The sequence below is a fragment of the Alexandromys fortis genome, unplaced genomic scaffold, assembly GCF_014885135.2.
Source record: "Alexandromys fortis isolate MF-2015 unplaced genomic scaffold, M_Fortis_MF-2015_v1.1 scaffold_13, whole genome shotgun sequence".
NCBI classification, from domain to species: domain Eukaryota; kingdom Metazoa; phylum Chordata; class Mammalia; order Rodentia; family Cricetidae; genus Alexandromys; species Alexandromys fortis.
In genome coordinates, this window is record NW_026067908.1 from 11,624,746 (window position 1) to 11,643,287 (window position 18,542).

At 44.1% G+C, this 18,542-nt stretch overlaps 1 protein-coding gene across 2 annotated transcripts in view; it reads right to left on the reverse strand.

Annotated features, from left to right (window-relative positions):
• Positions 1-571: 571 nt before the first annotated feature.
• Positions 572-18,542, reverse strand: part of Ror1 (receptor tyrosine kinase like orphan receptor 1) — a 342,771-nt gene continuing 324,800 nt past the window's right edge. For both annotated transcript variants that reach the window (XM_050136345.1, XM_050136346.1), the window contains exons 8-9: positions 16,055-16,266; positions 572-4,528 (exon numbers count right to left, since the gene is read on the reverse strand). In XM_050136345.1, the coding sequence (XP_049992302.1) occupies positions 3,101-4,528; positions 16,055-16,266 (1,640 nt within the window). In that variant the 3' untranslated portion in view covers positions 572-3,100. The remainder of the gene's footprint in view (positions 4,529-16,054; positions 16,267-18,542) is intronic.

Below are 18,542 nucleotides of genomic sequence, written 5' to 3' on the forward strand. Positions count from 1 at the left end.
ACTGCATCTCTCTCATGTTACCAAATGGTTGCAATCCAAGTTGGATGTGATAAAAGATATGCACGGACTAATCTTTAGAGTCCTACAGTGTGAGTTCTGCTAAACTCATGGAAACATGGAAGCAGAAAATAACCCAACTTCAATCCTACTTCTAATTTTTTACATTCCATTATGAATATGTCAAAGTTCAAAGCTTGCCATCTACAGGCAGATTATACTTGGTTATGATCTCATCAGGATTCTGCTTTCCACCCATGGTCACTAACAAACCCATGCCCACACCTGGCCTCGTCTGTAGCGCTGGGGCTTGAACCTAGGGTGTCACACATACCAGGCAAGTGCTGCATCACCTGAGTGATATTCCCAGCCCGGCGCGTCTATTTTTGAAATATACTTAAATGTCATTTAATTGAAATAAGACAAAAATAAGAATTGTGATCCCGCCTTCTAAGGAACGTCAGTCATTGGAAACAACGTGACGACTTCCAGAGTCTCCTATGACAGCAATATTCAGGACATCTTTCATAGTAAACATTTTAATAAACAGCAGCATAAAATGATCAGTGTTTAATATCATCTCCGGTGGTGAAATACATAGGCGTATATCCTCAATATAAAATAGTCTTTTGATCATTACAAAAGATGCTTCCCTATCTGGAATGCCCATAAGAACAAATCAAACATCAATACAGTGATTAAACGCATGCAGTGAGGATAAGGGGAGAGACGGCAGTGTGAGCTATCTGAACATTGCCGTTGTATACTTGAAGAAAATCTACATTGAGTTAAACACAAGCAAAAGAAAGAAGGAAACAGACCAGATATAAAAATGCAGATATATTTTCACTTCTGTGATACAAACCATAGACAGTTTTGTGCAGAGAAATTATTTTTTAAAAAAAAAAACACCTGAAAATAAAGTTAGCTTACAAAATATGGTCAACAAAGTGAAAGATTTTTCAGCTTGTGAAAAAAGTACCATTTAATACAAAAGAGGCTGCGTGCCGCAGCACCTCAGCCCTGTTTTCATAATTCTAACAAGTGGTTTTGAAATTTAGCTTGCTCACCTTCATGGCTTCAGTTATTATAAAAGGCTTAAAAATAAATGTTATAGTTCTTTATAAAAAACTAAGTTGAATTTATTTTTTTAACCATAATAATGACTTTCCAGAGAAGGTATCTCACTGGCTCATGGAATGCTAGCCCCCCCCCCCCCAGGGACTCCTTGAAAACACAGATTCACTGGGACTGTGTTTACTCAAAATAAATATTCTTGGAAAACGATTGATTGTCATATCATATACAAAATTGTGGTTTGAAGCGTCATCGCTAAACAGTTGCATAGCAACAAAAGGATACAAATCTCCTCCTCTACTCAACTTCAAGAAATGTTACATAGATTCAGCTTATTCATGCCACAAAACAGTTCTTAATTTATTGCCTGGTAAATCTGAATATAGCCAACTCTTTTGAGTTCACAGTACCTTTAAGTTCATGTTTGTATGGGAAAACTAGGCACATTTTGGTAGACAGATTTCCTATGCAAATTCTACCTTTAAAGGCAGAAACATCAAGGTCTTCCTAACTTTCTTATATTCCCCTCAAGAAGTATTTCTTTCTCTCATGAAATATTTCCAGGATTTATTTTGCATCTTATACGTCTGTAAGTCTCTATAGCTTTAAAATAAAAGCAAGATTTGCTGACATTTTTCTTAGAATAAAGGAGTTGTTTTTTTTTTTTAACAAGAGAAAAATCAAATTTAAAATTCCTTTCTATGCAGAACTTGAATCCCACAGAATTCTGAACTTGGTAAAATGTGGTTGGCAACTCAATGCCAGGATGGGCACAATTGATGTCATCCCCTAAGAAAGGCAAGAAGGATCAAACGGCTTGTTTGCCAAGTTAAGGAATTCGGGGTCTTGTAGTCTTTGAGATCATTCAGTATGGTTTTTAGACATCCTATAATGTTTTTCAAAATAGGATGTATTGTCTTTGGATTCCAGCTAGTTCTATGAATAAACTGTTACACTTCTTGGTGCTAGAATATAATTGGTGAACATCTCCAGGAAAAAAAAAAACAAGAAAAATGAGAATTTAAATTTGCTCGCTACTGGCATCATCACAGGGTTTCCTCTTGCTCACAGTCTTTTGACAGTAAACACTCCCAAGACCTTGGCCAACTTGTAAACAGGCTGCAGGCAAGGCATGGGTGTGGGTGTGCTTGCCTCTAGCATCACCCGTTTGCAGCATGAGTGGTCCAGGGAAGCTCCTAAAGAGAGGAGCTCACCAAAGGAACAGTGAAACAACCCTCGGTCCTCCTCCGTGGACACTGATCCACGCTGGGGACCATTTTCCTGACTGTGTCTCCTTGGGCGCCCCATCCCTAAAGCAATGACCCCAATTGTAATCTACAGCCATTTCCAGTATCTGCATCTACCTTCTTTAGGACCTGTGTAAACATGTTGTGGAAAAGGGACTGGAAAAGGCCTTCATGATGAGAAGAGGAGGTTCACATCACCACCCTACAACATCCCAGAGAAACCCGATTACTGAGAGGACTTCTGTGGACATGACAAGTCTGTATGGCTCATTTCCATCCGAGATTTCAGACGTGGCCTCAAGTTCCCTCTGTGGTGCTAAACACCACTTCCATTCAAACACGCTTAGAGTCTAAGGTGAGTCAGAATAGTTCCTGAACATCTGTCTTGAAGTAGAGACAGCAGGTAGACAAATGCTACAGTATATACATTTGGGGGGTAGATCAGCCATGGTGACCAACGGCAATTACACAGAGCACCATCTGACTTCCTTTTTTTGGTTTACTAAGTAATTACAACGTTCTGTTTCTCTTCACTGGTTTTCAGTACTTGAATCGGTCCTTTCCCAACACCACAACACACACCTGGGTGGAGTGTCAATCCCACAATGCATTATTGTTCCTGGCTGGTTGCCTTTCCAGTAAGACAGAGTTAAACTTCACAGAAGACACCCATTGCAATGTCTGCTAAGCGAGAACCTTCAATAAAAACATTTGAATATAAATCTTTTCTGCCACGTTTCAGTTTGTCTGGTATAGAGTATGTACAAAAGGCACACATTTCATACTTCCGCAGAAATCATAGATTCGGTGTGCCCATGAATATTGGAGTCTCCCAGCAAAGATGGTTGCTTTGAGTCTATTTTGTAGGGTTTTTGAGATTTGTTTCCAAAAACAGTGATACCCATTCCACCGGGGTGATTTGGAATCGACATGTGTGGTAGCAATGGAACGTTTGCTTCCTGATTGGATCCTGATGAGGGCAAGCTGGCCACATGGCCAGTGCTCGTCGAGCCACTGGCGCTGCTTGGGGACCGACTCTTGGGAGGCGGGCAGTGCTGAATCACCCTGGGAGGCCCTGCAGGCTGGTAGTGGGCCGCCGGAAAGGCGGCATATCCTGGAGGTATTGGGTATCCATTGATGGGGATGAAGCGCTGGTTCTGAGGTATTGCTGGTCCAATGAAACCAGCGATCTGGCCCTGTGGTGTAATTCCCTGGCCCGGGAACATGTAATTGGGAAATCGGGGGTTGCTGAGGTTACTCACAGGGCTGGCACTGAGGGAGGTGGTCTGCGTGGTGGCGTTTCCACCCGAGGGAGTGGTAGAGCTGGTGTGACTTGAGAGGCCCTCCCAGGATCGAAGCCGGACGTGGATATCTTTAAAGCGCGGTCTCCGGGAAGGAATCTCATTCCAGCACTCGGTCATGAGGCTATACATTCGCGGCGGGCAATCTTCAGAGCATGGTAACAGCTGGCGCTTCCGCACCATCTCGATCACTTCCTGATTGCTGAACCCATAGTATGGCTGGAGTCCAAAACTGAAAATCTCCCACAACACAACCCCGAAAGACCAGATATCGGAATCAGAGGAGAATTTTCCATACATGATGGCCTCGGGAGGCATCCAGCGAATGGGCAGCGAAGACTTACTCTGTACCCTGTAGTAATCAGCAGAGTAAATTTCTCTGGAAAGCCCAAGGTCTGAAATCTTTACATGCAGCTGCTCTCCGATTAAAATATTGCGAGCCGCCAGGTCCTTGTGCACGAAGAAGTGACTAGACAGGTATTCCATGCCTGCTGCAATCTGAATCGCGATGTGCAAGAAATCTCCATGGTCCAGGCTGGATTTTACCGTCCCATCCTCGTCGCTGCTACAGCCGACATCGGAATGTGGGGATCGCATGATGAGGAACTCGTGGAGATCTCCCTGGTTCATGTATTCAAAGAGCATACACACAGGCTGTTCCTGGGTGACAGCGCCGAGGAGGCATACGATATTGGGATGGTGTAGTTCTGCCATGAGAGAGGCTTCCTGTTGGAATTCTGTCCACTGCTGGGGGTTGTTATAGTCCTTCAAGGTCTTGATAGCCACCAACTGTGCATGGTCCATGCCTGGGAGGTAGAGATGGCCCTTATAGATTTTTCCAAATGTACATTCACCCAGTTCTTCCATAAAACGTACAGCAGAAAGAGGCAACTCCTTAGCCTTGCTCTGCAAGAAAGGGAAAGTGTGGGTTAAAACCTTTCTTAAAACTGGACATCTTGGCATTGAAAGGAGAGATGGGACATACCAAAGGTGTGTCCAGGTGGGATACTTGTGCTGAAGGCAATGGTAAAGGTACGTGTGATTCCCTGTAGACTGAGGTTTGCTATTGCGGTTCTATCCATTATAGTACTTAAAATACTCAAGTATCTCCCTAGAGGAGACTGATCCTAATAACTGTTAAAGAAGTTGGGTGTGGTAGCAGGTGCATGTAATCCTAGCACTGTGGAATCTGAGGAAGGAAGATGGAGGCTATCTTAGGCTACCTGGTGGGGCCCTATCTTAAAAACAGAATAAGTCCCCGAAGAGAAAACAAACAAGTAGACAGAAAATGGAGGGAAAAAAAGGTAGAGCAAGCATGGTAGCATATGCCTACAATCCTAGCACTCAGCAAATGCATGGCTGCAATTCTAGCACTCAGCAAGGGTATACCTGCAATTCTAAATTCTGAATTTCTGCAATTCAGAAAACACAATTTCTGCAATTCAGAAAACACAGGTAGAAATATTAGGAGTTTGCAGCAAGCATGGGCCAAACCCAGTTTCCACAAGAGCTGGGTCTACCATTCAAGGGTTAAAAGTGCCTTCATGCGCAGTGACCCGGGTTTAATTCCTAGGCATAAAAGTGTGTGTGGCACCTAAACAGAATATTATAAAGCTGTGGAAAATAAGGAAACTTTCTATGTGCAGACATGGAATGGTTTCTAAAATCATAATGCTTTTAGTTCATAAAAAGCAGAGCAGCTAATGTCATACATAACCTTTGCATAAAAGTGGAGAAATAGAAAGACCCTGTTCCTATGTCTTTGTATATGCATAAGAAAATTGAGAGAGCTGACAAAAGGAATCTCAGAGCAGTAATGGCTACTAATAGAAGTGGGAGTTAGAGAGAGAAGGAGAGGAGGCAAAGATTTTTCAACTCAGCTATCTTATACACTAAAAATTTCAGGATTAGATTGAAAACATAAATTAACAGAGTAATTAAATTAAAAATCATACATTAGTCTTTCATCCTGACTAATCAGGAATTTCTTTTCTGCCATTATAGGTTTACCTACTATTTTTCTCACAAGGTCCAGATCAGTGGTTCTCCATCAGGTAGGCTGACTGGTTTTCTCAAAGCATGGGATGATCTTACTATTTCTGGGAAGAGTAACGCGAGATAAATCCTTTCTGCGTGATGTTGAGGTAAGGATTCCCATGACAGCTGATGATAATCAAGTAACTGGAAGGAACCCAGTGGAAGCCGTGGCCTCTTAAACAGTATGGTGTTCATTGCTTTATTTTTTATTTTTTATATTTTTTTTAACCTGAGCAGGAGTTCCAGGTCTTGATGCTAGGGAAGGGTAAGGGACTGAGCACTAAACTAGAGATAACCTGGGATAATGAGAAGCAGGAAATAAACCAATCTCCTGTCAGACTGAGAGCAAGGACTTAAGGACTGGGTGCTCTCCTGCACCGCTGGGAGTTAACCCTTGGTATAAAGGTGGGGTTCAAATCACTGAGTTTTGAGTGCAAGCAAATCTGGGTTGACATCTTGGATCTGCTGTTTTCTAAGACTAATTAATGCCTGAGCAGCAAACAACAAACTTTAACTGGCAACACAGGCCTGTAAGCAAGCTCCAATGTGTAGCTAATAATCTTGAATTTCTTCACCACTCTGCAGCCATCCCGAAGGAGAATAAATTTTGTCAGTGATTTAGATCTGCAAACAGACCTCAATTAGTTCTAGAGGTCCTTTCAATTCCCTTTTTTTTTTTTTTTTTAAAAGATGTGTCTTAAGTTTCTTTTCTAAGACTTTCTTTGGTTTGGTATAGTTGTTTAGTTGTTTAGTTTTTTAACAAGTGTTTTTCAAGTTGGTATAGAATTCATCTGGATCCTGAGGGCAGGGGAGAAGCTGAGCAGAGGCAGACTGCTCCTCTTCCTGGGATGCATGGTTGGAGGCAGAGATCAGTTGGGAAAGAGACAAGAGCAGGCCAAATTTCCAGGGTGAGAAGGGGTGACCGGGAATTTGGCAAGGGCGTGGCCAATGCCCCCAGTCTTTGGAACTGCCCTTCCTTCCACTGAGGTAAGCAAATTTCTTCTCTTACATTTGCCTTTCCAAGAACTCCTTTTGCTGCTGGAGAAGGAGGAGAGGAAAGAGTAGAGAAGGTCCAGGAAAGCTTATACCAAGGCTCTGGCCAGCAAGGCCAGGCCCAACAATGGCTCTGGAGGCTGAGCAGGGCTCTGCGACTTGCCCGAGTCAGAAGAAGGGAATGATGGTGGCGTATCCTAGAATGTTATAAACGGTTCTCTCTTTTTATTCGTGCATACGAAAGGCTCCATTTTGACCCAACTGCATCTTGTCATAGCTCATCAGCACTGGTAAGTTTGAGAGCACGCAGCTACACATGTCTTCTTTGACTTCTCTAAGGAGGGCAAGGTTGGCAAGAGTCACCCAAAAACCAAATTTGAGCGTTGGTTGTGGGAACGAGTAGGGAAAACACCCAAATGGCACAGTTCAGAAACTCTCGTGAGCACCTGCAGCGGCCGGTCTAGAAAACGCCCAGAAACACGGACTCCAAGTTTAGTTTCAGGGGAGCCATTTACACAGCGATTTGCATTTAAGAAACTGCTCAAGTTACTTGGTACAAATGAGTCTTAACTACAGACTCATTTTCGAATTTTACATAAATCCTTAACTAGTTAAAAAATCATAAAACCCCTTAAAAAGAAGCCGTCAGCAGACTGCTCGGAGATGGCAGGAAATTAGCTGTATTGTTAAGGAACAGATGGTTTACATTATACAAACCCTTTAGGCTAAACTTGTTTAGGTCTGGCATATTGTAAATTATATTTTAGTAATGAAAGTGAAATGACCTCTGCTTGACCTCAAGTGGGGTTTGTCTGTTTGAACCAATGCAGTGGAGCACTATGAACGAAAATGAAGTCATAAAGTTTTGGCAGTTCAATGTTGGTTCATTTCAAGTTAAGGGGTTATAAATCTGTTTAGTTTTTGTTTGACAAGTATTTGTCATACAGGGATGTACAAAATGTAAAGAAGTGTAAAATACACACGAGGCACGGTGCCAAAGTAAACTAAGTACAAAGGCACCCTGGGAAGAGCAGGGTCCCGGCCCCCATCTCTCCATCACTCCTCCATTAGTTGAATGACAAGATGGGCTGCGTTTATTATATGCTCTAAGGCAATTAAGAACCTTAAAACCGAAGCAGGCTTTCAGTTTAAATGTTAACATTTTTACTTCTCAAAGTAAACATACATCTGCCTCAGTTCGGCTTTAAAAATTGTATCATTTTTGATGGGGGAGGGGGGAGAAGTCGATGCAGAAGTCAATGGGTTGGCCAGGGTCGGATAAGGTTTCTTCCCCCAGTCATGTCTGCAGAGCCCCTGGGCTGGAGTGGGAATGAGCGCTCTGCAGAAGGGAAAGAACATGTAAGGTCGAGTCCAGTATGCATGGTTCTAGGTCTGACCAAGACACAGACCCCCGAGGCCAAGATCTTGACGGTGGCCTTGGGATCGAGGGATCTCTTAATGTGTCCTATGGAAGGGATAAGCCATTGACAGGGTTTTAAAAACCGTTTTTAGTACAGAGGTGGGCACAGATGGGTAACAAGAGCCATCTAAAGAGCCATCTTTTTACCTTGGGGAAGTTTCACCTCAGGTGAGAATATAATCGAAAAGATGCCTTGGGCAAGTGAGCTGGTAGTAGGCTCGCTATCTCTCGCTCCTTTTACATTGATTATCCTAGGAAGTAAGGTGAGAATCTGTATGGCCCTCCTCATTTACAGTGCAAAGCTCCTTTTAAGACTTTCCTCTTCTGGACTGGGGAGGCAGCTCAAAGGTTATGAGCACTGGCTGCTCTTCTGGAGGTTCTGAGTTCAATTCCCAGCAACCACATGGTGGCTCACAGCCATCTGTAATGAAATCTGGTGCCCTCTTCTGGCCTGAAGGCATACATGAATGATGTGGGATGTCCTTCTGTATATGTGTTGTCGTTATTAGTTGATGAATAAAGCTGTTTTGGCCAATGGCTTGGCAGAGTAAAGCCAGGCAGAAAATAAGAACAGAGATAGAGTAGGTGGAGTCAGGGAGATGCCAGGTAGCTGCTGAAGGAGATGGTCACTGGAACTTAACCCAGTAAGCCACAGACTCGTTAGAATAATAGAATAATAATAGAATAGAAAAATAATAGAATAATAGAAACGGGTTATTTTAAGATATAAGAGCTAGCCAATAAGAAGTCTGAGCTAATAGGCTAAACAGTGTTGTAATTAATATAGTTCAAAACAAACAAACAGTCTCTGGCTACAAAATGGCATCCAACTCTCCAGTTACACATGCAGGCAGAACACTGTATAAATAATGATAATAATAATAATAATAATAATAATAATACTCTTCTCTTCTTATAGGAAGAAGGAGCTACGGTGTGGCATGGGAGGGGAAGAGACCCTAGAGCAGGAAGGAGGCTCCACTAGCAGCTACTAAGACTGCTGAAGTTCATATCCACAAGTTCACCCTGACTGCCTCTGTACCCCTTGCCATCCTTGTCACTTAAGGCAAAGTCACTTTCCATGTTTTTGATGACCAGGTCAACTGTGACTCTGTGGGTGTTTTGTTTAAAAGCAGATGGTACCTGAACACAGGCATTTTCAAGGGCAGAGGAGGTTCCAATCCTTGGCATTTATGCTTGCCCATTCGAGAGTGATGAGACAGGTCTTGGCACTACCAACATGGGAGGTGTAGTTTTGGTAGAGGGAATGTAGGCAAAGGGCATTGCCAGGTCAGCAACCTCTGGCATCCCAGTTTTCCCTGAGTTCGGTCTGCCTTGGAGACAGACTCCTTTCTGACTCTCAAGTACCAACCAGCACGTCTCCATTAAGCAGACATCAGATCTTCCTAGACAACACATGTCTTAGAGCAGATCTCTGATTCTGCAGGGCCGAGATGCCCCATGTCCGGCAGTCCCCAGGTAGGTAGACCTTGGTCTGGAGGCCTTACTTCTAAGTCACTGATATAACTGGAGATGTATGTCCAGATTATTCACTCAGCAAACGGGGTCCCCTGCCTCACTTGCAAAGGCCATCATGGGTGACTGAAGAAGCTGATTGAACAGTTCTGATCCCTACAAGGTGATTAAAGAGATGCTTTGGAAACTCCAGGTGAAAGAAAAGGATAAGCTACTGACCAATGGATAGGCTCCAGCGTATGTTCTCTACTATACTGCGTTAATATGCCCTGAGGTATTAGTGAGATTCAAGGTTCTTGATATAGCTCGGCTCTGGCTTCAATATAGAGCCTGTTACTTAGGATGTATTTTAAAGGCTGGTTGCATTCGCCACACAACTAATCTAATCTATATGAATGTACCAAGTCATATAATAACGTAGATACTAATAACCTGGAATAGCCAGTTTACATACCGACTTGTGTGTGAGAAGAAACACAGCTCCGGCATTAATGCCGTAATCTCAGCCTATAGCAGCTGCATATTTGAATCCTTCTCATGTGCTAAACATCAAGAGCATATAATGGCCATGTCTATGTGTGTGTGTTCCTCACATGATAGGCTCAAATGACAGAGTAATTGGCTAGAAGAGGCTCAGTTCAGACATATGAGTACAGGTGCCCGGGTAGTCCAGAAGAGGGTGTCTGATCCCGGGGACTGGAGCTAAAGGAAGTCATGAATTCCCATCTTCTGCAAGAGCGGTACATGCTCCTACAAAGCCATCTTTCCAGCCCCTGCTGTTTCTGATTTTGTAACAGATCAATTATTCTGTGATCCTATGGGCTCATGTGTTTCACCAAAGATGAAAATTAAGACAGTGGATTAAAAGGAAGTCTTTGGACCCCGAACCATGGAGACCTGGTTAGAGGCTTGGCTTTGTTTCCTGCTGACTGTGGGACTTTGGGGGAATATTAATCTCAAGCTTTACTTATTTTTCACCCCAAATTCGAGTGAAAATTTCCTTCCGCAGGAAGTTCGGCAAGGTCTGTGGAGATCCTACAGCCGCACGTCAGTAATGACGTGTGTCAGTCAGTCCCCTGGTGATCCCTGTTGATGAGGCTCATTCCCCAGAAGCAGGATGGCAACGGGGGCTCTCCAGCTGAGATAAGGGAGTGGGTGCCTCACAGCTGTCACTGTCACGCCCTCTCAAACCCTAATGCACTTGATCCTGGAAGTGAGGCAGGGATTTATGCCATCAGGATGGGCACCTGCAATCCCACAGCTGTCGACGTCTAAGAGTCAGGTCTACGTCTCAGCTGATCCCCTTGCTCTTTCTCTTTCAAGATGTGCTGGGGGGCTGCTGGGTCCAGTTGTTCTCCTCCAAACACACACTGCCCTAGTCAGAGCAGCTGGCTTCAGAAAGGTTTTGTAGTTATCATCAGAACCAAAATAGGAATTTCTAGCTATTTCGACTTGCAAGGTGCCAGACACACTACCTTCAAAAGCGTCAAACACATTCTTCTTAAGTACTATTTTTACCTTTCCTTCCCAGGTGAGAAAATAAAGGTTCGGAGAAGTGTTGAGTAAATGATTTGTTTAAGATCTCATGCCAGTAGATAATGGAGCCAAGATCTGTAATCCAATCTTTCTACCTCCAAATCCTGGCTCTTTGAAGGCTATCAGACGACTACCTCCTGGCAATAGGCTGGGAGCAAAATGTGGCTACGGCAGCTAGGCTTAGACCGTGGGGACTCTGGGGTGCCGGCCTGAACTCTATAGTGTGAGATTGGTCCTTCCCAGTTGGTGAGTCATTTTACCCTGGAGGAGCTCAGGCCTGCCAGAGAATGGAATGAGGCAGAGAAAATAGAAAAGAGATGTTTCCCTCCAGCGAAGTGAGGAATCAGTAGCAAAGGAAATGAAAGGAGACAGGAAGAAAGCCAGTGGGTAAGGATCTCAAGATGGTGGTTAGGACTCTCAGGTGTTTCGGAGGCATTAAGAGGATGGGGCCCTGGAGAAGGCCACTGCATTAAATCACACCATCCGTGAACCCCAGAAGGCCGAGAAATAGGATGGCGAACTCAGGAGCTTTGGGAGATTCAGTGGGAAAGGCTTTCCTTAAAAAATAGACAAGTATACAAAAAAAATCCATTAAGTGTATAGGTATTTTTGTCTACATGTATGTCTGTGCACCACAGGCACACCTGGTGCCCATGGAAGCCAAAAACGGGCATCAGATGCGCGAAGTGGAGTTACTGGTGGTTGAGCTGCCATATGGGTGCTGGGAATTGAAGCCAGCTCTGCTGGATGAGCAGCTGGGGTTCTTAAGTGCTGAACTATCTTCCAGCCTGAGTGGGAAAGCGATTGAGGACAGAAATGACGTGGCATCAGGAAGGACAGGTGTTCAAAAGAGGGCAGCCAGACCATAGCAGGGCTTGGGAGACCTGGAAAAAGGGACGGGGATGTATACAAACATGTATATACAAGGGTGCACACACACACATATATATGCACACACACAGACACACTTCAGTATATTCGGCCACCACCTTAGTGGAAGAGGAAAGACAGACAGAAGTGTAGTTTAGATGTTTAAAAAAAAAAACAGAGCAGCAGGCAAGCTATGAGGGTGAGGTCGCCTGAAGCTACCCGCGTCAGAAGGCGGGGCAGCTCTTCCCAACAGTTGGGAACTGTAGGAGTTTGACCCTGGAGCGGCTTAGGCTGTGACCTGCCTAGGCCTGCTCTTCTTCTCTTGGGTCATCATTAAACTTCCCCATGTCTCAGCCTCTTCACCTGCCTAGCTAACCCTCAGGTAGGCGAGGAGGCCAAAGGCTCAATGTCCTCTGTCCCTGCTGAGGGATGTATGTCACAGACTGTCTCTCCACTCATGAGACAGGACGGTCTGTTTTTGAGCATTGTGAGGGTTTGGGGGAGTGGAGGCAGGGAAAAGAGACAGAGGGAAGGGAAGTCTGTTTCCAGGTTCCTCGTTTTCTATAGTCCTCCACCAAACCAAAGCACCCCAAGAAAGAAAACAAGCAAAACTCCCCTAAACTGTAAAATTCACAGTGCAATACAGAAAAGTCTTGTTTAGTTTGGGCACCCCTGGGAAACCCATTAAAAAATTAAGTAGCTTGAAATCTTTTGTTTAAAAAATAAAAAGGATAACAGACAGCAAACATAGCCTACTTCTCTTTCCGAAGAGCTGAGAAACAGGTGAAGGCCTCGTGGCTTCTTAGAGGTGCTGAGCCGTAAGAGGGTACCACAGGGAGACAGGTCCGCCTCCTGTCCGCCCACGCCTCTGCTAAGCCTCCACTCTGATGAACTGGGACCCATCAAGAGCCTCTTCTTGCAGCATCCCACCCTAGCGCTCCAGGGCCCAGGCCCACCTTGCAGCCAGTCTGTCTGCTGTGGCTGCTTATTGTCTTCTGGGAAAAGGGGTTGTTTCTAATCTCCCCGGGAAGCCTCTCTTTAATCCAAACACTGACGGGGAATGTTAGAAGTTCCTCTGGTGAGGAAAGATGAAGACAGACAGTTTCCACCCTGAAAGACACACGCGGCTGGATGAATAAGGAACTTGGGGGTCCCTGGCTTTTTAATAGGGCAAGGAAAAGTCTGAGGAAGGCCAGGGCAGGCCGGCATCGACCCCTCAATCCCTTTTCACGCCTGGCTCCAAAAAGCCTTTCCGTTTTACTCTCATTGTTTGCTTGATCTCAGGCCTTTCCTCATTCTTTCTTATGAGTGTCTCTTCCTTTTAGATTTTATAGGCACATGCAATATTTATGTGGTGGTGACCTTTCAAAGAAGTCTTAGAGACTGACTGTTTACATTTAGAAAATTTCTTGAAGGTCTACAAAGTCCTTTGTGCTTCTTTCAGGAAAGGCACTTGGTAAGAACCAAAGCAAACAACTCAGAGCCCAATCCCTTGGGGGTGGGGGTGGGGGAGATAGGATTTGTTTTGTTGCTTCTTTTTCCTTCCCCCAACCCAGTCAAGTACTTGAGCCAGCCCTACTTGCTGGTTTGGTCCAGAAGAGCCTGTGAGCCATTTGTGGCTAAATTCCACGTCCTGTGCTGGAGAAACCTCCACACTGGGAAATTTTGCAAGGAATATGTCAAACATTGGAAACAATGAAAACTATGTCTGTCCCATGGAGCCTCATGCCAATACCTCTTACATTTGTCTCTTTGATCACGGAGGGTGGAGAAGGGTTATTACTCTGGCCGAATTTTACATGTTCCTCCCCGGGCTGCGGTACATCACTTGGCTTGTGACTGACTGTAATTCTGGTTACTGCCAGCTTTCTAGAAGCCAGGCTATCTCTGGCTATCCAGGCATAGACTGTCAAGTGGATCCAGTGGCTACTCGCTGATCCTTCCCACTTTTTGTGTATGAATACTTTGTAAAACCTTTATGAGCTAGTAAGTCCAAAGATTTTATTTAGAATCAGAAAATCTGTTCACATTTTATCTACATAGATTATTAAGCCTTTGATGTTGACTGTAATAGTTCATCTGTTTTTCTTCTTTCTTTCTTTCTTTCTTTCTTTCTTTCTTTCTTTCTTTCTTTCTTTTTTGTTTCTTGGCTTTTTTTTTTTGCTGGGGGGGGTCTAAGTTGCCCTACTTATACAATAGCATAATAGTATCTACTTTATGTAATGCCTGTTAAGATCAAATGTGATCATGGAAAAAAAGCTTCCGGTACATACATCTTGGTAATTTATATTAATCAGTATGTATTAACATTCTCTATGTCGCAGAGGTCTCTAAATTCTTTATTTGAAAAACTGTTAATTCCGAGATGCCTGCCTGTTAGAGATCCTGAATTACAAGCAAGCAAGAATGGAATTAAGATAATGAGCAAGGATAAGCTAATATATATATAGTATATATTATATATATATGAATGGAAGTCCCTCTTCCATGGACTCTAGTACAGTAGTCAGGACTGATTCCCTAGGACAGAGGCTAGCTACTGCGTGCTGTGTCCATTGCTATCAACTGTTTGAGTGACACAGAAACAATAGGGAAAGAACCTCTTAGAACAATGGCTGTTGCACAGGAATCTTGAAGGCATAGCATATTTAAAAGTATCCAAAAAGCCTACTGTTAGTCTGAGAATATGCACCCATAACAGCCCCTTCTCTTTCCTTCACCCTTATAGTAGTACGAAACAGTAAGAATTGAGTGTGGTATATCATTAAAGACTATAATGCATTCAAACAAGCCAGCCAGAAGCTAGACTTTTAAAAGCATTGAGCCTCTACTTTCCCTGACTGCCCCCCCACCCCCGTCTATACCACATGAACTTACCTCTAGGACATGCAATATGTATGTATATACAGTGGTAGAAATTCATGCTTAACTAATGAGCACTGGTTTAGCTTAAGAAACAATATCTGAAAGTGAATTTTTGGCATTTAAAGAACCTGAAAACTTCACCAACAAATATGACTTTGTAACTGCAGACGTGTTTGGAAGACTCAAAAAAAAGTCTAAGTCTAAAGCATTAAGCAAAATAAAATCTTATGAGGTGTGATAGTCTCCATAATTCCATTCTACTTAATAAGCAAGGAGATGAGTTAGTTTGAGTTTGAAGACATTGTTTTTCCTTAAATCTTATCATGAAGGTCAAGAGAATAATATGGTGTCTAACACAGAGAGGAGTCAGATGGATCTGCGGCATGCATGGTCTTCTGGAGCTGGAACAAGATGAAAAGGTAAGCATTTGGAAGCGTGAACTTGGAGCTGGCGAAATGAGGCTCTGTAGAAGGGCCTTGGACCGAGATGCTGTCCATCCTGAGAGGGAGTGCTGTGGACCACAGTGCTGGATTTAGAATAGCAGCTGCATTCACAGCAAGGCCGGTGACCCTGGGATCCTCACCACGACCTTGAGTAACCGAAGCGTTGAAAGACTTGTAGGAAAAGTAACAAGAAAAGGGGTTGATCTAGCAGAGTCGGGGGAGGCTCAGGTGAGAAACCATTCAACGGCTTCAAAGAGGGCCAGGAGGAAAACCTTTCTATTAAAGGCATAAAAAAGGTTTCTTCAAAAATAAATCACAGTAATAAGAAGCACATGACATATAATTTACCATCTTAGTCATTCAAAATTACATAGCATAACAGATTTCTATATTTACTTCATGTGCCATAAAAACAGACAAGTTTGTAAACAATGTTAGATCTCTTTTCTCTCACTTTGGTTAAAAGAGCATGGATTTCCCTTTGAATTTGGAAACCAGTTCCCACTCTGAGCCCTGTGGGTCTGGCAGAGAGCCTCTCTGGCCCGACTGCTCCAGTGTAAGGCTGTGGTCTAGCTTGCCCCACCCTGGGGCAGAAGCTTGAGCTGTCTCTGGCAGAGGCAGAGTTGTAGGGTTAGTCTCTGTGTTTGCTGAACTCTGCCTGTGGCTCCTCCAGTGTTTTGTGTGTGTGTGTGTGTGTGTGTGTGTGTGTGTGTGTGTGTGTGTGTGGTGGGGTAGGGTGTGGTGGGGGTTTGCAGTAGTTTGCTCTCCCCTGAACCGCACCGTTCATCTTACCTTGGGCTTGTATGCATTTAGCATGGACATCTCTACATTTTGTCCCCTGACAGGTTTTGGTTGCCTCTGGACTGGCGGTGATGACGACTTCTGGTTATTGCGGCAGACGCAGATGAAGAAGAAGAGGAAGGCGATGGCCAGCGGGATGGCCACACTTGGCACCAGGATGTACAAGATTTCCATTTTATTCTTCTCTTTGGAATCTTTGGAATCTGGGTGCAGAAAAAAAAGGGCAAGAGTTAAACTTGTTAAAACAAAAATGTCTAATATTACAGGGCACAGTTTAAACGATTTATTCTATACACACAAATTCACAGTGAGAAAAAAAAAGAATCTAATACTTACTAAGATTTGTTTCCATCAAGCCCCTAATATAGTTTATTGAGGTTTAAAAGTTTAAAGTTCAAAATGTGTGGAAACCACAGAGGGATATTATGAAGGTTTAGGATGTGTGAGGGAACCCATGACGTTGCCCCTCTCCAGCAGCGGACCTGCGTTTCTCCCACACCTTAAAAGTCAAGCGACATGAGAACGAACTGTGTGCACTGGAGCCTTAATGCAGACCACAGGGCTCTTCCCCACTGGCCGTCAGCCCAGGCCAACTGCCACAGCCTGGTACTCCTAAGTCCCACCCAGCCTTGGCCATCAGGGGCCAGCAGGGCCAGGCCCGCACCTTCCAGGATCAACATGACTGGAGCATCCTGGCCCTGGTTTCAGAAGGCACAGCCTTGAGAAAGTGGGGGCCTGGAGGCAGGCTTAGTTCAGTGGCTGGCAAGCTGTGCAACTCAAGCAAATTATCTGGCAATCTGGTCTCACTTTCTCTCACGTAGAAGGGAAGTTAAGTGTTCTGGAGGGTGCCTACAAGTCCCTCCGACACAGAAGTGCTGTATAACTTGACACTTTTTGAAACCCCAGCATTTGTCTTGAATGGTTTCATATGAACCCAGTAATTGTGAGTGCTAACACTTTGAAGTATATTTTTGAAATCTTATACAGCCATTTTACCATCCCTTGGCAAAGAATATAATACACACAGAAGGATATGAGGTATGCTTTTCTTTTTATTAATTTGAGCCTGACCAGTAAAGCCAAAAACTTTGGGCATATGTCATCATCAATGAATTATTTGTGTGGTACATGAATTATGGGATGGTAATTAGAGGGTTATGAAAATGGGCATACCCTGGCCACCAAGAGCCCGAAGTGTGGACATTTTGAGTGACACGGAATTCAGAGATGCTTATTTACTCTACAGAAGAAACAACATGCCCCCACTCAGCTATCCTTCCGCTCCTGCAGTGGGTCAACAAATTCGAGCCACTGTGCGCCAGGGTCTCTTCTAGGAACTGGGAGTGTAGAATGAATTACTGCATGCCCTCTGCCTTTAAGACCCTCACAGTCTTAAGAAAAAGGGAGAAGATGTTATTCCAATACGTTGTTATGAGGCTGATGCACAAGTGTAGACAGAAGGACGGTGCAGCCCCAAGAGTCCCTTTAAATAAGGGGGTCCCTCGGCGTGGGTAAAGGAAAACAGTCTTTGCTTTCCCCCTTCCTTGAGACCCTTTCCTTAGATGAGATACCAGAGTACTCAGCCATACTTTTTGCCTTCTTTTCAAACACATTCAGCATGTAACCTTAAAAAGGAGCCCCCCTCCCCTGAAACTGGATGTTGAGAACATTCTCTTGGTGTTAACACTCCCAAGGACTCAGGGAAGGGTTTACATTTGGTTATTGAGCTCAATAAAAAAATAACATTTTTACTATTTATTTTTCTACTGGCAAAAAATAATGCTTGCTATGACTATTACTATGAACTGGGTATTTTCAAAAGGAACTCATTTTATGGTGACATCCAACTCCAGGGGAAAAGCAACACACACACCCCCTACTTTTATAATGAGGAGTCTGAGGGCCAGGGTAGCTAAGCCCCTTGCTAGCCTGAGGACACGCAGCTGGTGGGTCAGAGGCTGGGTGTCTCCCAGTTTTGCTCTGTGCCCCCAGCTCTAGCTGTGACCCTGTGCTACCAGGGGTTGAATTCTTGATCTTAGGCATCTATTGTCTCATGGTGAAAGCCATGGGGACAACCTGCAAGGTAGGGGGTAGTCCTGAAGTTCTCAACCCTCTGCTTTCCACCATGGTGTGTCAAGAGCAAACCCAGGGACTGCTGGGGCTCACACGAACACGAGAGTTTCTGTAGCAGTGATTGTGTTTGCAGTGTGTCTGGAGAGATAGGAAAGAATCAGGTGAGTGGAAGAATGCACACACAGCACAGGGTCTAAGGTGAGCGCTTGTGCACACACACTGTGTACCCAGGGTAGAGACAATTTGGAAGAGTAAAGGAAGCACACGTTTTAAAGGCAGAAACTTGTAAATACTGCCACTGGCATCGTCTAGGTCAAGCTGGGCCAGTGCTTAGCTATGCCAAACACTCATACATAAAATGAAAAACTATGGGTTTTATAGAGCTGCTGTAAACACAGTTATATGG